The sequence below is a fragment of the Mauremys reevesii genome, linkage group 5, assembly GCF_016161935.1.
Source record: "Mauremys reevesii isolate NIE-2019 linkage group 5, ASM1616193v1, whole genome shotgun sequence".
Classification (NCBI taxonomy): Eukaryota; Metazoa; Chordata; order Testudines; family Geoemydidae; genus Mauremys; species Mauremys reevesii.
The window spans coordinates 34,038,483-34,061,448 of NC_052627.1; the positions used below are offsets into that span (position 1 = coordinate 34,038,483).

At 42.0% G+C, this 22,966-nt stretch overlaps 1 protein-coding gene across 10 annotated transcripts in view; it reads right to left on the minus strand.

The window, feature by feature from the left end:
• Positions 1-9,304: 9,304 nt before the first annotated feature.
• Positions 9,305-22,966, minus strand: part of NFKB1 (nuclear factor kappa B subunit 1) — a 78,732-nt gene continuing 65,070 nt past the window's right edge. For 8 of the 10 annotated variants that reach the window (XM_039539894.1, XM_039539896.1, XM_039539892.1 and 5 more), the window contains 8 exons: positions 22,454-22,655; positions 17,916-18,085; positions 15,862-15,964; positions 15,220-15,344; positions 13,842-13,908; positions 12,253-12,425; positions 11,899-12,076; positions 9,305-10,133 (listed from right to left, as the gene is read on the minus strand). In XM_039539894.1, the coding sequence (XP_039395828.1) occupies positions 9,955-10,133; positions 11,899-12,076; positions 12,253-12,425; positions 13,842-13,908; positions 15,220-15,344; positions 15,862-15,964; positions 17,916-18,085; positions 22,454-22,655 (1,197 nt within the window). In that variant the 3' untranslated portion in view covers positions 9,305-9,954. The remainder of the gene's footprint in view (positions 10,134-11,898; positions 12,077-12,252; positions 12,426-13,841; positions 13,909-15,219; positions 15,345-15,861; positions 15,965-17,915; positions 18,086-22,453; positions 22,656-22,966) is intronic. The other 2 variants (XM_039539891.1, XM_039539889.1) reach the window with 1 other exon arrangement.

Below are 22,966 nucleotides of genomic sequence, written 5' to 3' on the forward strand. Positions count from 1 at the left end.
CTCAATGACCCCAGAATTGGTCTCTGTGTCCTCATTTGACCCCCCTATGCATCCAAAGTGATTCCCATTGACCTCTCCATGACCCCTAAGTGCCTCCTCCCCGATGTGTGTGACCTCATGTGAACCCTCTACCTTCAACTAAAACTGCATGAACGCTCAACGACCCCAGCCTTGGTCTCTGTGTCCTCATTTGACCCCGCTGCATCCAAATTGATTCCCATTGCCCTCTCCATGACCCCTCACTGCCTCCTCCCCTGCTGTGTGTGACCTCATGTGAACCCTCTGCTTTCAAATAAAACTGCATGAACTCTCAATGACCCCAGCCTTGGTCTCTGTGTCCTCATTTGACCCCTCTGCATCAAAATTGATTCCCATTGACCTCTCCATGATCCCTCAGTGCCTCCTGCCCCTGCTGTGACCTCGTATGAATCCTCTGCCTTCAAACTGAGTCTCTGTGAACTCTCTATGACCCCAGCCTTGGTCTCTGTGTCCGCATTTGACCCCTCTGCATCCAAATTGATTCACATTGACCTCTCCATGACCCTTAAGTGCCGCCTCCCCTGCTGTGACCTCATATGAACCCTCTGCCTTCAAATTGAAACTACATGAACTCTCAATGACCCCAGCATTGGTCTCCGTGTCCTCATTTGACCCGTCTGCATCTAAATTGGAGCCCCACTGACCTCTGAATGATCCCACACTACCTCCAGCCCTGCTGTTTGTGACCTCATATGAACCCTCTGCCTTCAAAATGAAACTGCATGAACTCTCAATGACCCCAGCCTTGGTCTCCGTGTCCTCATTTGACCCCCTCTGCATCCAAATTGATTCCCATTGACCTCTCCATGACCCCTCACTGCCTCCTCCCCGCTGTGTGTGACCTCATATGAACCCTCTGCCTTCAAATAAAACTGCATGAACTCTCAATGACCCCAGAATTGGTCTCTGTGTCCTCATTTGACCCCTCTGCATCCAAATTGATTCCTATTGACCTCTCCATGACCCCTACGTGCCTCCCCCCTGCTGTGACCTCATATGAACCCTCTGCCTTCAAACTGAACCTCTGTGAAATCTCATTGACCCCAGCTTTGGTTTCTGTGTCCTCATTTGACCCCTCTACATCTAAATTGAGCCCCACTGACCTCTCAATGACCCCACACTACTGCCAGCCCTGCTGTTTGTGACCTCATGTGAACCCTCTGCTTTCAAATAAAACTGCATGAACTCTCAATGACCCCAGCCTTGGTCTCTGTGTCTTCATTTGACCTCTCTGCATCCAAATTGATTCCCATTGTCCTCTCCATGACCCCTAAGTGCCTCCTCCCCTGCTGTGTGTGACCTCATGTGAACCCTCTGCTTTCAAATAAAACTGCATGAACTCTCAATGACCCCAGCCTTGGTCTCCATGTCCTCATTTGACCCCCTCTGCATCTAAATTGGCTCCCCACTGACCTCTGAATGACCCCACACTACCTCCAGCCCTGCTGTTTGTGACCTCATATGAACCCTCTGCCTTCAAACTGAAGCTCTGTGAAATCTCATTGACTGCAGCTTTGGTCTCTGTGTCCTCATTTGACCCTTCCACATCTAAATTGATCCTCAGTGACCTTCCCATGACCCCACACTCCCTCCAGCCCTGCTGTGTTTGACCTCAGGTGAACCCACTGCCTGCTAATTGAACCTCTGTGAACTCTCAATGACCCCAGCCTTGCTCTCTGTGTCCTCATTTGACCCCTCTGCATCCAAATTGATTTCCATTGACCTCTCCATGACCGGTCAGTGCCTCCTCCCCTGCTGTGTGTGACCTCATATGAACCCTCTGCCTTCCAAGTGAACCTCTGTGACCTCTCAATGACCCCAGTCTGCCTCTCTGTAGCCTCAGCTGACCTGTCTGCATCTAACGTGATCTTCATTGACCTCTCCATGACCCCACACTACCGCAAGCCCTGCTTTGTGTGACCCTGTGTCTTAAATTAAACCTTTGTGACCTCTCAATGATCCCAGACTTCCTCTCTGTGTCATTTGCCCCCTCTGCATCCAAATTGATCCCCAATGACCTCTCCATGACCCCCCAGTGCCTCCAGCTCTTCTGTGATCTCATGTGAACCCTCTGCCTGCTAATTGAACCTCTGTGACCTCTCCATGACCCCAGCCTTGTTCTCTGTGTCCTTATTTGAGCCCTCTGAGTCCAAATTGATTCCCATTGACCTCTGTGTGACCCAATAGTATATGGAACCCGGGATACTGTGACATCGTGTGAACCCTCTTCCTTCACATGAAACCACATTGCCTTCTCCATGACCCCAGCCTTGGCCTCTGTGTCATTTGACCCTCTGAGTCCAAATGGCTCCCCACTGACCTCCCCTTAACCTCCCCAGTGCCTCCAGCTCTGCTGTCTCTGCCCTCATGTGAACCGTATGTCTTCAAATTGTGCCTCTGTGAATGCTCTGTGACCCCAGCCTTGTTCTCTGTATCCTTGTATGTCCCCTTTGCATCCAATTTGAGCCTCATTGACCTCTGTATAAACCCCACTATATACTATCCCTTTCTCTGTGTCATGTGACCCCACTGAGTCTAAAATGATCCATAGTGTGTTCTGTGCCAGCCCCCATTGGCTCCAGCTTTCGCTCTTTGTGACCCTCTTTGCCTCCGAGTTGACCCTGGGTGACCTCTTGAAGGCCCCCACTACCTCCAGTCCTGCTTGCTCTGGCATCATTTACCCCACTGCCTGCACATCTATCCTCATTGATCTATTCATGACCCTCTCTACCTCAAGCCTTTTTGCCGTGACCTCCCCTCAGTATTCCCTGATTGAACCCCCAACTCCTACCGAGCTTTTCATCAGTGATCCCTGTCTGTCTCCGTTTCCTCCAGACTTGCTCTCCTTGACCCCTGTGTGACCCTGACAGGTTCCCTGTGTCCTCGGCATGACACAATTAACGCCAGCCTCACCCTTCTAGGCCCCCTTTGCCTCTAGACTCTTCTGCCCTTACTCCTGCATAGCCTATTGCCTCCTGATCTGCCATTGTAACCTATGCCTAGTAAACCGAAACAGGCTAGTGAGGCGACCGAGTCACAAGTGCCTACTCCAGCGCCTGAGAACATGGGTTTGATTCCACTGGAGGCTCCCTTAGTTGAGGCTTTGCAAGGGACTTGCTCTGTTACCTCACTGGCCTAGCTAGGGGGGCAAAAAAAGGCAGTGTGAGACAGGGTGACTGAAGCATGCAGGCATCCATCACACTACTTTTTGCATGGAAGGCAATGGCTCTATCATTTGGACTCAGACCCCTAACTGGAGACTGTCCCCACCACACCCATGTCATGCTGGAGGCCACAAAGTTCCCTTGGGATCCTGTTGCTCCTTTCCAAATATTCATGGGATGCATCCTTCTTGTGTGCTGAGTAGAGTGTGGTGCTAATAGTGCCTGTGTTTGACTCCTCCTGGTGGTCACTTGGGAGAGTGGCTTTTGCTCTTTTGTCTGACTGCTAGGGAAGAGGAGACAAAAAAAAGGGAAGGATATGAGCCGGCTACCTTGGAGGGAGTGGGGGAAAGGCCTTGCCCCACTATCTGGAGGGCACAGGCATCAATCCCCCTGCTGCGAGAATGCCAGCCTCCATCCTGCTGCCACTTATATGTAAGGTGAACGTTCAACCACTGGAGCTAATTCCCCAGCTCTCAGCCAGCATCCGCTGTTGCACAGCAAACAAGGGCCAGAGCCGAGCAGCTTTCAACCCCACTATGGCTTGCTTCTTGGGAGGCCAAGTGGGGAAAAGGATCACTGGAGATGCTCAGCCCCATGGCTGACAACAGCTTCTAAACAGAAAGAGCAAAGGGCCTGCACCCCACCCTGCCAACCTCCTATTGTGGCTCAGGGGCTGGACTAGGTTACCTGCTGAGGTGCCTTCCAGCCCTACATTTCTATGACTATGACTCCATAGACATGCATTGCTGAACTGTGGTGTGATGATACTGATCAATGGGACCCCATCAGACTGGGTATAATCTATACAGGAAGGGCAGATTAGGTCACATGGGGCGGGGGTTACATCTGAAACTAGAGACTAGATGTAGAACTCCATATTCTGAGCATGAATAGTAGCATTATGTCAACAGGCAAAAGGAGGTGGTGGTGCTCCCCCAGAGCAGATTGTCAGCTTACAGTAGTGTCAGTACACTGTGATCTATGCAAGTACAGATCGATATTCTTGATCTCTCCACCTGTTTAGGAGGGAGGGAAACACAAACTTTGACTCAGTTAACTTTACTTTCAACCCTGGTACATTTACACAAACTTTGCAGTATAGATCACAAGAGAACATGCAAAGCAAGAAGCAATTAGAAAACTAGTTTCATACATTTAATGAAATGTTGCAGTAACAGGCCATTATTCAGTTTGAATGGGAAACCCATGCTAACAAAAGCATTACTCTTTTCATCTGATAAATGTCATCTCAGATTACATCTTTGTTTCAGTAGAAGCCCTCTGTGTATCGCACTCAAGTTATGTGCTGCTGGTTGCAGCTTGGTTGGTACTTGCGCTTGATCAAATTGTGGATTCCAGAAAGAGGCAGAGAAACCTTGATTAAAAAGCAACTAGAAGAAGGCAGACAATGTGGCTGCAGAGCATACTGGGAGAGGTTCCACCAGAGCTCTTGTAATTACTTGAAGGATTGGTTAATTTAGTTTAATTCTGAATAACTTGGAAGCAGACCCATCTCCAGGATAACCTCCTTCCTACATGCTCTGCTCTCTTTCACACACCTCAAAGCTATGGACGGAGGTTTGATTTCTTAGTCCAAAACAAAAATGATTCCTAAATATATTCAGATGTTTCCAGGTTCAGATAGGCCCTATTTACACAGCTCTAGAAGCAAAGATTGTAAAAACATATTAATAAAATTTTGACTAATGGGAAGGAGTCAGACAGGTGATTCTGGAGAAGCGCTGTGTTGCTCACACCCCATTCCTTATCACTCAGGGATTTAAAACAAGAGAATGTTGCAAATACTGAAAAAAAATGGAAGAATTAATGTTTGCCAAACAATGTTCCACACATGTCAAGATGTACTTCGTACACATAAATCATGCCCTATATATCCAGAGAGAATAATCATCTGTGCACTGACATTGGATGTCTATTAAAGCCCATTCTCCTCCTTCAATTATTTTCACAATTCCATTCTGTTCACTATGCAATATGTAAACTGACCACAGAGACAGAGAAATAACCCTTGTCCAGAGAATAAGGATAATTTCGCCTCATTTTTCATGTGAGCTGTATTGCTAAATTTACCTAAAGCTAGGCACCTAAATTAAGTATTTAGATTCTTAACTTAGTGGCCAGATTTCCAGAATTTCCAAGCACTCATAATTCTCACAGTGATGGGCCACTGTCTTTCTATTTATACCATTTATATGACTAGGGTCCTACCAAATTCATGGTCCATTTTTATCAATTTCATGATCATAGGATTTTAAAAATTGTAAATTTCATGATTTCAACTATTTCAATCTGAAATTTCACGGTGTTGCAATTGTAGGGGTTCTGATCAAAAAGGAGTTTGGGGGGCACAAGGGTATCGTAGGGAGTGCTGTGGTACTGCTAACCTCACTTCTGCACTGCTGCTAGTGGCGGCACTGCCTTCAGAGCTGGGCAGCTGGAGAGCAGCAGCTGCTGGCCGGGAGCCCAGCTCTGAAGGCAGAGCCACCGCCATCATCTGCGCAGAAGTAAGGATGCCATGGTATGGTATTGCCACCCTTACTTCCGCACTGCTGCCTGCAGAGCTGGGCCCTCAGTCATCAGCTGCCACTCTCTGGCCACCCAGATATCTGGAGGGCAGTTCAAATCCTTAATTGATTTTATCCAAAGGTAAAGTGTGGGTTATTAATGCATTTGCATTACTTTTCTTGTTAACGTAACTTAGGGAGAGAGTTTTTCAACTTCCACCCTTTAAAAAAACAATATAAAAAACAACCAGTGCCCTATCAGTATATGGCATATGGCAATATAAACAAGAGAAAATTTTGTACAATGTGACATGCATGATACCCATTTGAGAAGATGGAAGGGGAAGAAAAATCAAGTTTATAGGCTGAAGATGGCTTTAGCTGCAGATGTGTTTAAAATAAGAATTAATTCTAATTCACAAGGAAGTGTAGTGCATTGGCATGTTGGGCTCAAATCTGGGAGCTGTAATGAGCTCACAGGACTGAGAGTATGAGGACTCAGTTTGACCCTTTGTATTTTGTTTCCAAAATTTTTGCTACCAAGACCAGCAGCACCAGTGTTTCCATACCATTTCAAGCAAGATGATTTAAATCACGGATTTTAATTATGATTTAAATCAGCAAGCAGTAAACCTTGATTGAAATAATGAATTTTAATCTTGTTTTCATTTGTACTTTTTTGTTATTTTGCTAAACAATAGCTGATAGCCAGTGGTTGGTAAAAATTAAAACAAATTGATCTGCAACTAAATAGAGCCTTTACACTAAATTTGGTACTACTTTTTGCTAACCAGAAGGATACACTAAAGCTATACTCATTCATTTAGCTTAACATACATTTGTTCAGATTCTTAATTTTTAAATGTTTATGTTAGAAATGGTGAATTGTGTGTTTCTTATTTGTTGGATGATTAATTTTGTTTTACTTGTGATTTGTGTCAAGCTGTTTGGATGGAAACTGAAATTCAAAATAGAAATGTGCAGAAACAGCATTTAATTCTTTTATTACTTCAGTGAGCTGGGTACACAAGAAACAAAGTTATCCAAACATTTGCATTTAAAACTGATTTACTAAACTAAAAAAGTATGACCTACAGTTAATGAATTGAAACGATTCTTTCTAGTCACCATGTCCTTCAAGATTTTAGGACTCGTAGAATTTCATCCTCTCACACTGAGTTTTTATTCATAGATAGGAAGAGGAAAACAAATTTTTCTGCTTTTTCAACTTCCCACTCATTTGTTAACTTTGAATGAACTGGTCATTGAACTGAACTAGTTGAATAAACTCACATGAAATATATATAATCCTTGCACCTGCAGAAGAGGTTACTGCTGTCAAAAACTGGGTTAGCAGTTCAAAAAACTCTGGCTGCAGATGTTTAGCCAGTGACTTGCACGATTTCATTGGTTTGATTTTCTTTGAGACTTCAGCAGTTAACATGTACTGCTTAATATTAATTTATTAAATGTAAATTATTTTACATATGTTATCACAGGTTCAAATGTACTTTTAAATAGGTTTATTTTTAAAAAGAAAAATGCATTTAATTTAAATAAAAATCCAATTTAAATTAAAAAATCTGGTGGAATGTGCTGTCATCTGGGGGTGGGAGTTGTATCCCCGTGAAATCCCTGTAACTCTTTGTTAGTCCCTGGAAAAATCATGGAGCAAATCTTCAAGGAATCCATTTTGAAGCACTTGGAGGAGAGGAAGGTGACTAGGAACAGTCAACATGGATTCACCAATGGCAAGTCATGCCTGACCAACTTGATTGCCCTCTGTGATGAGATAACTAGCTCTATGAATATGGGGAAAGCCGTGGACATGATATATCCTGACTTTAGCAAAGCTTTTGATACGGTTTTCCATAGTATTCTTTCCAGAAAGTTAAAAAAAGTAGGGATTGGACTATAAGGTAGATAGAAAGCTGTCTAGATCATTGGGCTCAACAGGTAGTGATCAACGGCTCAATGTCTAGTTGGCAGCTAGTGTCAAGCGGAGTGCCTCAAGGGTCAATCCTGGGGCTGGTTTTGTTCAACATCTTCATTAATGATCTGGATGATGGGATTAATTGTACCCTCAGCAAGTTTGCAGATGGCACTAAGCTGGGGGCAGAGGTAGATACACTGGAGGGTAGGGATAGGGTTCAGAGTGACCTAGAGAAATTGGAGAATTGGGCCAAAAAAAAAAATCTGATGAGGTTCAACAACGACCAGTGCAGAGTCCTGCACTTAGGAAGGAAAAATCCCATGCACTGCTACAGGCTGGGGACCAACTGGCTAAGTGGCAGTTGTTCAGAAAAGGACTTGGGGATACAGTGGACGAGAAGCTGGATACGAGTCAATAGTGTGCCCTTGTTACCAAGAAGGCTAACGGCGTATTGGGCTGCATTAATAGAAGCATTGCCAGCAGATCGAGGGAAGTGATTATTCCCCTCTATTTGGCACTGGTGAGGCCACCTCTGAAGTATAGTGTCCAGTTTTGGGCCCCCGACTATAGAAAGGATGTGGACAAATTGGAGACAGTCCAGCAGAGGGCAACAAAAATGATTAGGGGGCTTGGGCATATGACTTACGAGGAGAGACTGAGGGAACTGGTCTTATTTAATCTGCAGAAGAGAAGAAAGAGGGGGGATTTGATAGCAGCCTTCAACTACCTGAAGGGGGATTCCAAAAAGGATGGAGCCAGGCTGTTCTCAGTGGTGGCAGAAGCAGCAATGGTCTCAAGTTGCAATGGGGGAGGTTTAGGTTGGATATTAGGAAACACTATTTCACTAGGAGGGTGCTGAAGCACCGAGGGTTACCTTGGGAGGTAGTGGAATCTCCATTCTTAGCGGTTTTTAAGGCCCAGCTTGAGAAGACTCTGGCTGGGATGATTTAGCTGGGGTTGGTCCTGCTTTGAGCAGGGGGTTGGACTAGATGACTTTCTGAGGTATCTTCCAACCCTGGTATTCTATGAGTCTATGTTTTGTCCCTATTGGGGCTCTACCTCCCCATTTCCTTCTCTTCTGCTGTGGAGTCTCTGGCTTTGCAGCCCAGATGGAACTGAGTGATTGCAGGCTTGCACCTCCCTGGATCCCCCTCATTCAAAGCACAAGGCATGGCTCTGCGCAGATGCGAGCCCTACTTTGCAGTGTGTGCACATCCTCCCGTGGAGCACTCTCCTTCACTGTTATTAATCAACAGGCAGACACACAAATGGGAGTAAAGAGGCTTAGCATTAGAGGCCATAGTTCCAAAACTACAAACCACAGCCTGCACACGGCACCTCTGCTCAGCTATATCGCAGGCCCCTGACTTCTCAAGTAAAAATGGGCAACGCTTGAAGAGGAATTGTTTTCAGCCTCATGGCTATTTTTAATGCAAAAAAAAAATCACATTAATCTTGTATTATCTGCTCTCAGATCCTATAATTGAAAAGGTGAACAGAGGAAAAAAATAAAAAGACATCTTTCTAAAACTCTACAAAGGGAAGTCAAAATGGTCAATGAAGATGAAAGATTTAATTTAATTTTGTTTTTATTATAAAAGTAAAATAAAAATAAGCATTTAAAAAGCACAAATTTCCTCTGTAAAAGGAATTGATCTAAAAAGAATATTTACAATAGTAAAGTGACAAACTTTTTAAAGCTTTGAATGATTATAGTCACCAGAGTTAAATTTAAATACATTCACTGAAATATACATGATCGCTTTTTTGTAGTTTTTTAAAAATTGCAACGACTACTTTGAGAAAACCACAATTTGTCTTTAACATCAGGGGAATTCTTTTAACAGTTGTATGAGCTCCCCTTTCCATGTAGCTGTGCTGTATAACTGGGGAATGGGTTGCTAGAAGATGCATCCTTGATTGCTCTATGTGCAGTACATCTTTTATGAACGGTGAGTTGGTGTTCAACATTATCAAGAAGTAGCAACGTCCATCCCATATAGAAAATTCTGGCCACCAGAAAAACTCATTCAGTTACATCATCCAGTTCTATGCACTATGCGGCACTGGTTACTGGTTCTGGTAACACTATACTGCTTGTAAATGAACAAAACTAAAGGTACTTAAACAAAGAAAGAAGCAATGTTCATAAGTCATGTTTTCAAATCTTGAACACTTCAGACAGGTATTTTCCAGTGCACTTTTGGCTGTAAAATCACTTCTGCTGGAGAGAATTATACAGGCATATTTTTAACTGTTATTTTGGTTCATATAATTGCATGTTACTAACTGGTTACATTTTGCTTTGAACTGAGTCTTCTTGTCCATATCCCAGGGCCATTTTGCTAAGTGTTATCGATGACTTGCTGTTAAGGGACTCAGAATAAGTGAAGCTAAGTCTGCGGAAGGAGGTCTCCACGCCGCTATCGCACATGCTTTCATTGTCTTGCAATTTTACATTATAAAGTTCACCTGAGAAAGAAAACAGAAAAGAATACACATTTGTTTTTCATCCTGCACTAAAAACATTATAAGCTAGTTTAACATCCTCAACAGCCATGAGAAATACACTCCAATAGACAAAGTCACTTGTAAAGCACAATCAAAATACTGCAATTTTTGGGTTCAGTACTGCAGTAGGAAGGTGTTGGTTCTTTTTGCTCAGGAACTGACCAAAGCCTACTTACTTTGATGCCCTTCTATCACACTATGCTGATTGAGTCTGCAGGATTGTTTAGTGGCCAAAAATGGGTATCAATGGTGGGAGGATGGATAGGGTTAGACACCTGGTATTTAAGCGTGATCCCATGCAGAATAACTAGCAGTCATATTGATCCATACAAGTTACTACTATCCTCACACTGGTAATGCCCACAGGAGTGTGCTCAGTACCAGGATAAAGGCATTCTGGATCTTAGAAGTATAAACTGTTGCTGAACTATAGTGTCCAGGTTGAGGTCTCTTTGCTATTAAGACATCTTTCCATGAAAGAACAAAGGATGGATTGTCAAAGTACTTAAATAATTTGCATCTAGTTAAGGTGAGTATGAAATCTGAAAAGTTCAGCGACAGCTGGCATCCGTGCAAGATCTACAAAGGAATAATTGATTGTTATGTGAGCTGTGTCTCCTCAGTTGAAGGTGCTTATGGCACAGAGACCCGTCATCATTATAAAGCTGGGAACAAAGTGCTTGATGTGATTGAAACAGACCATTCAGCACATTTTGGAATTTTTAAGATCTTAAATTACTAACTCTTTAAAACACATTTTCAAATCAATGAATAAGGAGAGGCTTATTACTGTGGCTAAGTGGCAAAGCTCTTTCACTGGTGGTGCTGCCAATTTAGCTTTGATATTGAATCTTCAGGAACAGAGAGAATACCACATAGTTCTTACATAGCATATACATAGGCATGCAGTCTAAACTGAATGGCACTATAAAATTTAAACTAGCAAAGGTGATGGAAGTGAAACCTGACCGGTTTATCTTGTGTCTCAGTATATACTGTACATGGGCTACGGAGGCAGTGTTAGTCAATGAATAAGGCACTAGTCTGGGTGTCAGAAAACTTGGGTTTTATTCCTTGTTCTGAAACTGACTCACAATGTGACCATAGAAAATTCATTTTACCTCCATGCCTCTGTTTCCCTGTTGATAAGATGGGGATAAATGGCATTACCCACCTCTATACAGCATTTAAAATCTGTAGATGACAAGTGCTGTAGAATTGGCAACTATTTAAATTGTAATATCAAGCTGTATAGCCTAACTACTTTGATGAGCAGTTAATGAGGCCAAAACACTTAAGTCCAATCACGATCATAGGAAAAAACTAGTAAAAGATAATGGAGGGGTTTTGTACAAACCCAGAGGAGGCTGGACAATGACGTGACAGAGTGGATGTTCAAACATGGGCAAATGAGATTGACTAGTCCCTTGCTGCTGGCAAGGATAAATTAATACCTCTGACATGGCAAATATCTATTTTTAGAAAACAGACTATAACTACTCTTGCCCTGAGTCATTGCTACGTGCTCAACTTCCATTCATCTCCCCTCACTATTAGGCCTGGCAAGTGTAAAATGAGAAACTCTTACATATTTTAGTACTTCCCAGACAGGCAACTGAATAGGGCTGTTCCGTGCAAAGACAGCTGGATTGAAATGTATCAGAATCACATGAAACTTGCTGGAAAACACTTTTCAAAACACATTATCTATGCCTATCTATTTTACCCGTCTCTTCTTTGGTGGCGAAGGCACATGGTGACGATGGCGGAGCCTTCACAGCATTATCCTCATTGCTAGACTGGTTTAATGGGATGGAGAGCACTTTCTGAATGATTTCAATTGCTTCTGTGTAATCCATTAGTCTCAAGGCATCGACCAACTCTTTCACTGTACCACCAGAAACCTACGACAAAACAGAAAGGAAAATAATATACATAACACTGTGGCAGATTTGTTACAAAATAAAGGGTGGCACCATCTATCCATGCAGGAGGAGAACATTATTGAGGGCAGTTGCATGTGTCACATATGACCTTGTGTTCCCTCGGTCCTTTAGAACATCTTTTAAAAAAGAGTTACCTCATAGTTATCCAGCAGAGTTTTGGCTGGGGTAGGACTCAACCTGAAGGCATTACTAAGTATTCCCAGACCCAATTTTTGTGCCAGTGTAGACCAGTTTTTGTTTGGATCTGGTACTTCCAGTAACTTGTAAAGCTGCTGCTTGGAGTCTTCATTCAATTTTTTCATATCTCCTGGTGAAACAGAGAAATAAACCAAGTTTATTATATGAATAAACCATGCACCTATTTATGAAATCACAGTCACATTTTTGCCCCTAAGCAGAGGCAAACCATTTAATTAAAAAGTGATTGGTAGACATTAAAGTATTTACTCAATATATTTATTCGCACTGTAGCATAACAGTGAGCATGTGGACTATGTCTTGTCGTAATTCCAAAGTCAGAAATAACATATGACTATAAAAAGAACCATATTTATTCTACTAGCAGTCGCACTTCCGATGTATGGCTTGTGACGCTGGCAGACCAGGTGCCAGCTTTTGCCGACGGTTTAGGCATCAGCTGAGCACTGGAAACCAGTCTGCTTCACCGTTGGGCTAGTATGGTTAAGATAGGTATTGCCCTTATAACAATGTGCTTAGATTTTATGAATTGTCTGTAAATTGCTGAATGCATTAATCTCACTTATAACATCCTTATCACATGCTACAAAGTAATATTTAACTTTTTGCTTTATGACTGTAAAAAATGTTTGCTCTGGAACTATGAACCCAATCAGGAGGGACTGTCTTCTAACCATTGAGAAGGCCTATCAAAACTATATGGGTCATTGTGGGACATCACAATACAAAGATTTTGTTAATTGCCCCTTCTCACCCAAGAAAAGGCTACGTACAAAAGGACTCATCCCATCAGCTTGAATTCTGGAAGAAGGAAATAAAAATAGCTGACAAGAAAATGTTTCATCTCTCTTTTGCTGTTTGGACTCTCACAGAGCTGGAGCTATGAAACAAAAGCAGAGATCCCCAGGGTCAACCTGGGTTAGCCCTGAAAGACATTCAGAGCTGACAGATTACTATAACTCCATCATCTTTTAAAACCATAGACTGTAACTCATTTGCATATATACATTTGCCTTTTTTAACCTTGTAATAATGATCTCATTTCTTTTTCCTAGTTAATAAATCTTTAGTTAATTTATCACAGGATTGGCTACAAGCATTGTCTTTGGTGAGAGATCTAAGGTACAATTTGACCTGGGTCAAAGTGACAGGTAAGTGACAGGTCTCTTGCAATTGGAAGCAACCTGAATATTTTGTGATCTTCAGTGTATAGCAACCAACTATCACTAAGTCCAGCTTGCCTGGCAAGACTGTTATAGTGCTTCAGGAGTTTACATTTGTTACTAGGTTGGTGAAATCTAATTTTAGAACATGCAACCAGTTTGGAGTCTCTGTCCTGCTTCTTGACAGTGTGCCCTGAGGCTGGCACTCAAGGTCGTCAGCCACTCCAGATAGCATGACATGGCTATTCCTGTTCTATTATTTATATTGCAAGCTGTTTCTCCACTATGTTCTGAGCATATTGTCAGTACTCATCAATTAATAAATGGGTATTACTTGAGCTTTTCTTTTTAAAATACTCTACCTTGCATCAGTAAGTCATCAGAAGCCAACTTTGATTCATAGGGTTTGCCATTTAATATGTCAAATACCTGTAGTGTGGGAAAAGAATTAGCCATTAATATCAATATTTGCAAGAAACTTGGTCTTTATCCTGCATCTCATCATATCCAACCCTAATGTTTACACTGCTCTATATTTTCCATACTTTATGTATTAATAGATCAGCAGCCATATTTCTTTCTTGTCGTACGGTCAGCAGAACTAAAAGTGTTGCAGAGGAGTGGTGCCTCTGCCCAAGTGGGAAATGGAGAGAGATTGCCTTCTGTCGCCCTTTAAGTAACTCATCCGGCAAATACCAACTGTTCCCAAGGTCCAGAGATGCTTTAAGGGAGATGGAAAATCCTCCAAGCAAGGAGCACAGTAACCTGCACCCGAGAAAACTAATAATTTAAAACAAAAATTGTGCATCAAATTTTCAAATGTGGCTACCTAAAGTTAGGCTCCTAAACCCATATTTAAGCACCTGAACAAGGTGGCTAGATTATCAGAGGTGCTGAGTATCTACACCTCCCACTGAGGTGTGACTGCATTGTAGACAATCACACCCTGTGACTGTGCTGTAGGAACACCCAAAGAGAACTACAGGTGTTCATCACATCTGAAACATCAGGCCCATTCATGCAGTTGCCAAAATACAGATTTAGGGGCCTAATTTAAGGGAGCCAAGTTTGAAAATCTGGGGGTTATCTAAAGTTTTTAAATGGGATACTATAAAGTGTGAGCATGAAGAACTCATGACAAAAATACCCATGAAAGGTGCCCCATACAGATACTAGGGATGGATCCTGATGGACTGTTGCCCTGAAAAGGATTCATAATGAATTGGAATACACAATCCTTTCAGCCAAACTATGTGTATTCTGTGTATTTGAATTGTGTATTCTGTTTTTCATCCTGAAGTCTCAAGCGTGACCTTTCAAGAGTTTGCAGTCTACTAATATTCTTCCTGGCTGAAGCCCACTTAACCTAATTTGTCCTTTTCCTAATCCCTTCCAAGACAACAGAGATCGCTCCAGCCACAGTGACTGCACAGCAGCCTGCATCAGTTCAGCAGTGACAAGTTACCCAAGACTCCTCATGAAGCAATGCTCTTCAAAAAACAGAACCAAAAACATTGCAGTGGTGGATGCATTCAGTGAGTTGTGCCAAGAACTATGATTTTTGAAAACAGTGCAGTTCTTTGGATTTTCATCGTGAACAAAGTCTTCAATGAATGAATGACTGCAGAAAAGTGCCACTGGTTGTCAATCATGTATCTTCCTCTTCATATTAAACTAGAAGAAAGGATTTGTGGGTTTTTTGTGTTTGTCCAAATAACTCAAACCACACAGATCACTTGCCTCCCAACTGGAAGCCATATCCAAAGGTGTCGTTCCAGGTACGATTCCTTCATCTTCACTGTCTTTGTCTCTCACGTCTTCTAGGTCAAACAATGGCTCAAAGTTCTCAATGTGAGGATCTGCACCTGGAAAATTACAGAGCACAGTTATAACAACTAAAGGCTTTCCAAATACTTCACTACATTGGATCATACTCAACGATGCCAGCTTATACCATATTTGGCATTCCAGCAGCAAACTAATGTAACACTGAACCATTCAGGGAAAAATCTCCTCAGATATAGGAAGCTACAAACAAAACACAGCTCAGAACCTCATATGAGATTATTTGCTCATGAGATTCAGCCCACTTCCCATCCCAAGTACTATCAGCATCATAATTTAGCCAGTAGATAGAGGTAAAGAGCCACACAGTTAACAACAACTCCCCTTCTACCCCATAGAATTAGTTCCTTATATCTCTAACACATGGGATTTCTACTGGCTGAAAGGGTGGGAGTGGGTCACTCATTAATGGGTCCCTTGTGCCCAACAGAGAAGGCTCCAAACTTCAAATCTAAATTCTCAATTAGCAATAAGTGACATTTTCATTCAAGTAGAAATATACTCTCCACAATACTTCCAACCGCTCACCGCTCATACCTGCTGCTTTGAGAAGAGCTGTCAGTTTTGTAGACCCCCTTCCAGCTGCTATGTGAAGTGGAGTTGTCCCATCATATGTAGTACTGTCAACATCTGCATCACCCTAAAATTTTATTAAGGGAGGAAATAAAAAAGTAACGCTACCTGGGTAGAGAATACAGCTGGAGCCTCATGTCTGCATAAATACTGTAACCATGCAAATAAGCACCTCTATTCTTATGCATATAAAACCTTTAATCATGCCCTGAACAAAAGGAGTTGGAAAAATATAATGAACAAATTACTTCTCTGTATTCATGAAAAGATGGTATTTAGGTGCTCAGATATTAGGCACAGTATATAATCCAACAAGGATCAGATAGATATTAAAGGTTATGAAAAAGCCTAAACTTTGCACCCAATGTGATATTAGTGATGAAGCACTGGAATGGGTTACCTAGGGAGGTGGTGGAATCTTATCCTTAGAGGTTTTTAAGGCCTGGCTTGACAAAGCCCTGGCTGGCATGATTTAGGTGGGGTTGGTCCTGCTTTCAGCAGGGGGTGGGACTAGATGATCCCTGAGGTCTCTTCCAACACTAATCTTCCGTGATTCAGTAACAGACTTAAAGGACGCAATTTTGCAACAGAAAAGCTTCAAAACCAGACTCCAACGAGAAACTGCTGAACTTGAATTAATATGCAAACTAGATACCATCAATTTAAATTAAGAGAGACTAGAAATGGCTGAGCCATTACACATTGAATCTATTTCCCCATGTTAAGTATCCTCACACCTTCTTGTCAAACTGTCTGATATGGGCTATCTTGATTATCACTACAAAAGTTTTTTTTTCTCCTGCTGACAATAGCTCATCTTAATTAATTAGTCTCTTAGAGTTGGTTAGGGGAACTCCCACCTTTTCATGCTCTCTGTATGTATATCTCTCTCCTCACTGTATGTTCCATTCTATGCATCGGATGAAGTGGGCTGTAGCCCACGAAAGCTTATGCTCAAATAAATGTGTTAGTCTCTAAGGTGCCACAAGTACTCCTGTTCTTTTTGCGGATACGGACTTAACATGGCTGCTACTCTGAAACCTGTCATATTTCTATTATGGGTCCAAACCAGTGTCCTCTGAAAGCAACTGGAATTTTGCTCTGGAATGGGAGCAGGATATGACTGTGTATGTGTATACACGCGCACACACAAAGTATGTTCTCTCTCTTGTTTGTCTGCTTATGCCCCAACCCTACAAAGATGATGTGCTTAACTTTACACTTGTGAGTAATTCCTTTAGATTCAATAGGATTATTCACAGTACATGTTAAGCATGTGCACGTCTTTGCAGGATCAGGATCTTGGAAAGTATGGAAATTTCCACTACATGTATCCGACGAAGTGGGTATTCACCCACGAAAGCTCATGCTCCAATATGTTTGTTAGTCTATAAGGTGCCACAGAACTCTTTGCCGATCTCAGGGCCGCCCAGTGGGGGGGAGGGGGGAAGAGGGGCAATTTGCCCCAGACCCCTGTGGGGCCCCCACGAGACTTTTTCGGGGCCCCTGGAGCGAGGTCCTTCATTTGCTCTGGGGGCCCTGGAAAACTCTCGCGGGGCCCAGGCCCCTGGAGCTTCTTCCACTCCGGGTCGTATTCAGCAACAATTCAGCAGCGGGGGTCCTTCCGCTCTGGGACCCGCCGCCGAAGTGCCCCGAAGACCCACGGCAGGGGGGGGGGGTGTCCTTCCGGCACTTCGGTGGCGGGTCCCGGGGTGGGTCTTGGGCAGCAATTTGGTGGCGGGGGCCCCCACCGCCGAAGACCCCAGGCCCCCTGAAACCTCTGGGCGGCCCTGGCCGATCTTGGATTGTAAATTCCTCAGGCACTGCAACAAGCTTACTATCAGTGCTAAACAAACAAACTATTACTAGCATTGTTCATTATTACAGTGTTTGTTTGCCATTCTACCAACCAGGGTAAGCAACAAAATCACGAAGCTCTTAGGAATTTATCATAAAGCTTTCTTAAATAGCAAAGAGAAATGAACTACAAAAACCAATGATGCCCACACGGCGCTCACCTCAAGGAGAAGGCAGCCTGCCAAAGAGATGTTCTCTTGTTCGACAGCCAGATGCAACGCTGTTCGCCCGGACTTTTGTTCCTGAGCATTGACGTCAGCTCCAGCAGCAATCATCTGTCTGAGACAAGGCATGCTATTTGCCATCACTGCCATGTGAATCACATTGAGACCTACAGAACAAAATACACATGAACACGACAAATATGGAAATATTGTGGTAATGAGTTTTTATAACACTTCATATGTTTTGTTATTCTCTCTCTCTCCTGGGTGTGTGAGAGAGAGAAAGCAGGAGTGGAAAATTGTGAGCAGTGAACATAGCTATGAACAACACTAGTACAAATTTTATCCATCTTTGTAATATGTATTAAAAATTAGAATGTAAGAACATAAGAATGGCCATACTGGGTCAGACCAATGGTCCATCTTGCCCAGTATCCTGTCCGCCAGATTCTTCAGATGGAATGAACATAACAGGGCAATTTATCGAGGGATCCATCCCGTCATCCAGCTCCCGCTTCTGGCAATCAGAGATTTAGGGACACCCATAGCAGGGGGTTGTGTCCCAGACCATCTTGGCTAATAGCCATTGATGGAACTATCCTCTATGAACTTATCTAATTCTTTTTTTAACCCAGTTATACTTTTGGCCTTCACAACATCCCATGGCAAGGGTTGTTGTTGACTGTGCGCTATGTGAAGTATTTCCTTTTGTTCATTTTAAACCTACTGCCTATTAATTTCATTGGGTGACCCCTTGTTCCTGTACTATGTGAAGGAGTAAACAACACTTCCTTATTCACTTTCTCCACACCTGTCATGATTTTATAGACCTCTACCATATCCCGTCTTAGTTGTCTCTTTTCCAAGCTCTTTTCCAGTCTTATTAATCTCTCCTCACATGGAAGCTGTTCCATGCCCCTAATAATTTTTATTGTCCCTTTCTGCACTTTTTGCAATTCTAATATATCTTTTTAGACATGGGGTGACTAGAACTGCATGCAGTATTAAAGGCGTGGGCGTATCATGGATTTATAATGTGGCATTATGATATCTGCTGTCTTACTATTTATCCCTTTCCTAATGGTTCCTAACATTCTGTTAGCTAAGCAGATGTTTTCAGAGAACTATCCACAATGACTCCAAGATCTCTTTCTTGAGCGTTAACAGCTCATTTAGACTTCATAATTTTGTATGTTTACTTGGGATTACGTTTTCCAATGTACATTACTTTGCATTTATCAACACTGCATTTCATCTGCCATTTTGTTGTCCAGTCACCCAGCTTTGTGAGATCCCTTTGTATCTCTTCACAGTCTGCTTTGGACTTAACTATCTTGAGTAATTTTGTATCATCAACAATCTTTGGCACTTGACTGTTTACCACACTGTCCAGATCATTTATGAATATGTTGAACAGTACTGGTTCCAGTATAGACCTTTGGCAGACCTCTCTCCACCAGGAAAACTGGTGGTTTATTCCTACCAGATGTTTCCTATCTTTCAACCAGTTACTGATCCATGAGAGGACCTTTCCTCTTATCCCATGGCTGCCTACTTTGCTCAAGAGTCTTTGGTAAGGGACTTTGTCAAAGGCTTTCTGAAAGTCCACGTATCCTATACACTTAATCACCCTTCTCCATATGTTTAGTGACCCCCTTAAAGAATTCTAATAGATTGACGTTGCATGATTTCCATATACAAAAGCCATGTTCACTCTTCTTCACATACCATGTTCATCTATGTGTCTAATAATTCTTTTCTTTACTATAGTTTCAAATAATTTGCCTGGTATTGAAGTTAGGCTTACCAGTCTGTAATTGCCAGGATTGCCTCTAGAGACTTTTTAAAAAAATCAGCATTATATTAGCTATCCTCCAGTCATCTGGTACAAAGGGTGATTTAAGTGATGGGTTATATACCACAGTTAGTAGTTCTGTAATTGCATATTTGAGTTCCTTCAGAACTCTTGGGTGAATACCATCTGGTCCTGGTGATTTATAACTCTTTAATTTATCAATTTGTTCCAAAACCTCCTGTACTGACATCTCACTCTGGGGCAGTTCTTTAGATCTGTCACCTAAAAACAAAACGGCTCAGATGTGGGAATCTCCATCATATCCTCTGCAGTGAAGACTGATGCAAAGAATTCATTTAGCTACTCTGCAATGGCCTTGTCTTCCTTGAGTGCTCTTTTAACACCTTGATTGTCCAGTGGCCCTCCTGATTGTTTGGCAGACTTTCTGTTTCTGATGTACTTAAACAAAATTTGTGCTATAAATTTGTGTGTCTTCTGTTAGTTGCTCTTCAAATTCTTTTTTGGCTTGCCTAATTACAATGTTACATTTAACTAGCCAGAGTTTATGTTCCTCAATCGGATTTGACTTCCAATGTTCAAAAGATGCCTTTCTTTTTCCATCTGCCTCTTTTACTCTGTTTAGCTGTGGTGGCATTTTTTAGTCCACTTACTGATTTTTTTTAAATTTGGGGTATACCTATAGTTTGAGCCTCTATTATGATGTTTTTTAAAAGTTCCCATGCAGCTTGCAGGCATTTCACTCTTGTGACTGTTCCTTTAAATTTCTGTTTAATTGGCCTCCTCATTTTTGTGTAGTTGCCCTTTTTTAACTTAAATGCTACTGTGGTGGGTTTCTTTGGTATTACCCCCCTACAAGGATGTTGCATTTAATTACAGTATAGTTGTCATTCCGGAGAGGTTCAGCTATAGTCATCTCTTGACCAGATCCTGTGCGCCATTTAGGACTAAATCAAGAATTGTCATTCCCCACTTATGGGTTCCAAAACTAGCTGCTCCAAGAAGCAATCATTAATGGTGTCTAGAATGGTGCCACTTTTAAAAACTTTTAATAGGAATGCATATGTTAAAAATACATTTTCTGTGTATTATAAAGAACAGTGACTCTCTTTAATCCCTTCTAACGAAAAAAGGAATAAACTAGTTAAAGCAATAAGATTCTAATATCCTAAAGATCAAATAGAATGGAAATTTGAACTGATAAGAAAATGATCTTCTTCACACAGCGTACAGTCAACTTGTGGAACTCCTTGCCTGAAGAGGTTGTGAAGGCTAGGACTATAACAGGGTTTAAAAGAGAACTAGATAAATTCATGGAGATTAAGTCCATTAATGGCTATTAGCCAGGATGGATAAGGAATGGTGTCCCTAGCCTCTGTTTATCAGCGGGTAGAGATGGATGGCAGGAGAGAGATCACTTGATCGTTACCTGTTAGGTTCACCCCCTCTGGGGCACCTGGCATTGGCCACTGTCAGCAGACAGGATACTGGGCTGGATGGACCTTTGGTCTTGACCCAGTATGGCCGTTCTTATGTTCTTAAAAGGCCTGGACAATGGCTTGTCTTTATAAAGCCTGGACCTTAGTCTCCTGTAATATTTAATGTATCGGATATCATACATTATGCCATGACAACTAGGGCCCCCTAAATTTCTATAGCTCAGTTTCATGTATTCCATTAATCCAGATTGCCCATAAACTCTTAGGTGTAGCAACAGTTATTCTAATGTCAGTTCATTGTCACGACTGAAGAGTACAATGAAATTTTATATTTACATCCCATCCTCAGGTTAAATGTTCCAAGTCAATACGGGGACAGTTGAAATCCCCCATTATTACTAGGTTTTCTGTTTTTGTAACCTCTCTCTTCTCCCTGAGCATTTTACAATCACAGTCACCATTCTGGTCAGTTGGTTGGTAGTATATTCCTACTGCTATACTCTTATTATTCAAGCATGGAATTTTTATCCATAGAGATTCTATGGTACAGTTTGATTTATTTAAGTTTTTTTTACTATTTTTGACTATGCTTTCTTTCACCGGCCCCTACCAGTGCAACCTACTCTGTCATTCCTATATATTTTGTACCCTGGTATTACTATGTCCCATTGATTATCATCATTCTACCAAGTTTCTGTGATGCCTATTATATAAATATCCTCATTTAATAATAGGCATTCAAGTTCTTACTATTTAGACTTCTTGAATTTGTATAGAACAACTTATAACATTTGTCAACATTTAATTTTCTGCCTTCATATGATGTAATTGAATGGGAATTTTTTTTGTTTGGCTGTTTCTCTTCAGTTCCTACCTGTACTTTATCAACTTCTACCGTCTCCTCTTTACTAGGATACAGAGTATCCTCTTTAATAAATCCTTCCCTAAGGGATGTGTCTGTCTCAACCGTGTGCTCCTTCATACCTGTCGGCTTTCCCCCAGCCCTTAGTTTAAAAACTCCTCTATGACTTTTTAAGTTTTACATGCCAGCAATCTGGTTCTGTTTTGGTTTAGGTGGAGCCCATCCTTCCTATATAGGCTCCTTCTTTCCCCAAAGGTTCTCCAGTTCCTACTAAACCTAAATCCCTCCTCCAAACACCATCATCTCCCCGAACATTGGGACCCTGCAATTCTGTCTAACTGGCCCTGCATGTGGAACTGGAAGCATAATTAATACGCTTGTCCAAGAGATAATATGAAAAATCACCGTGATCCTTCCATACCTTCCCCATTTGAATAGTTGATCATTGGAGATGTCTTCTCATGCTTAAGGAGTATATTTAAAACCTTGTCATCTCCTTCTTTGGCAGCTAGATGCAAGATAGAATTGCCATGTCGATCCAGAAGGCTGACATCAGCTCCAGCCCTCAGCAAGTCCTCTACCACATCTGCCTGCTTTGTGATAACTGCCAAGTGCAATGGTGCCTAGAAAATGGAGGGAGAAGTAACCACAAGAAAGTGAGCAACAAATATGTCATTTTCATAGAAGCCTCTTAAAAATTACTCACAGTGATTTTAATAATTTTAATGTTTTATTCTTACACAAAAAGATACTACAATAATTGAAATGCTAGATGCAAACTAGTATATATTTCCTTCCACTGAACTGTGAACACGATTCATACTTGTACGTAAAGGACCATAAAATCCCCATAGCCCAGTATCAGCATTCAGATTAAGTGCCTGATCATCCATTCCTCAGGCTTTCAAAACTCCCAGTGAAGTCAATGGGAGCT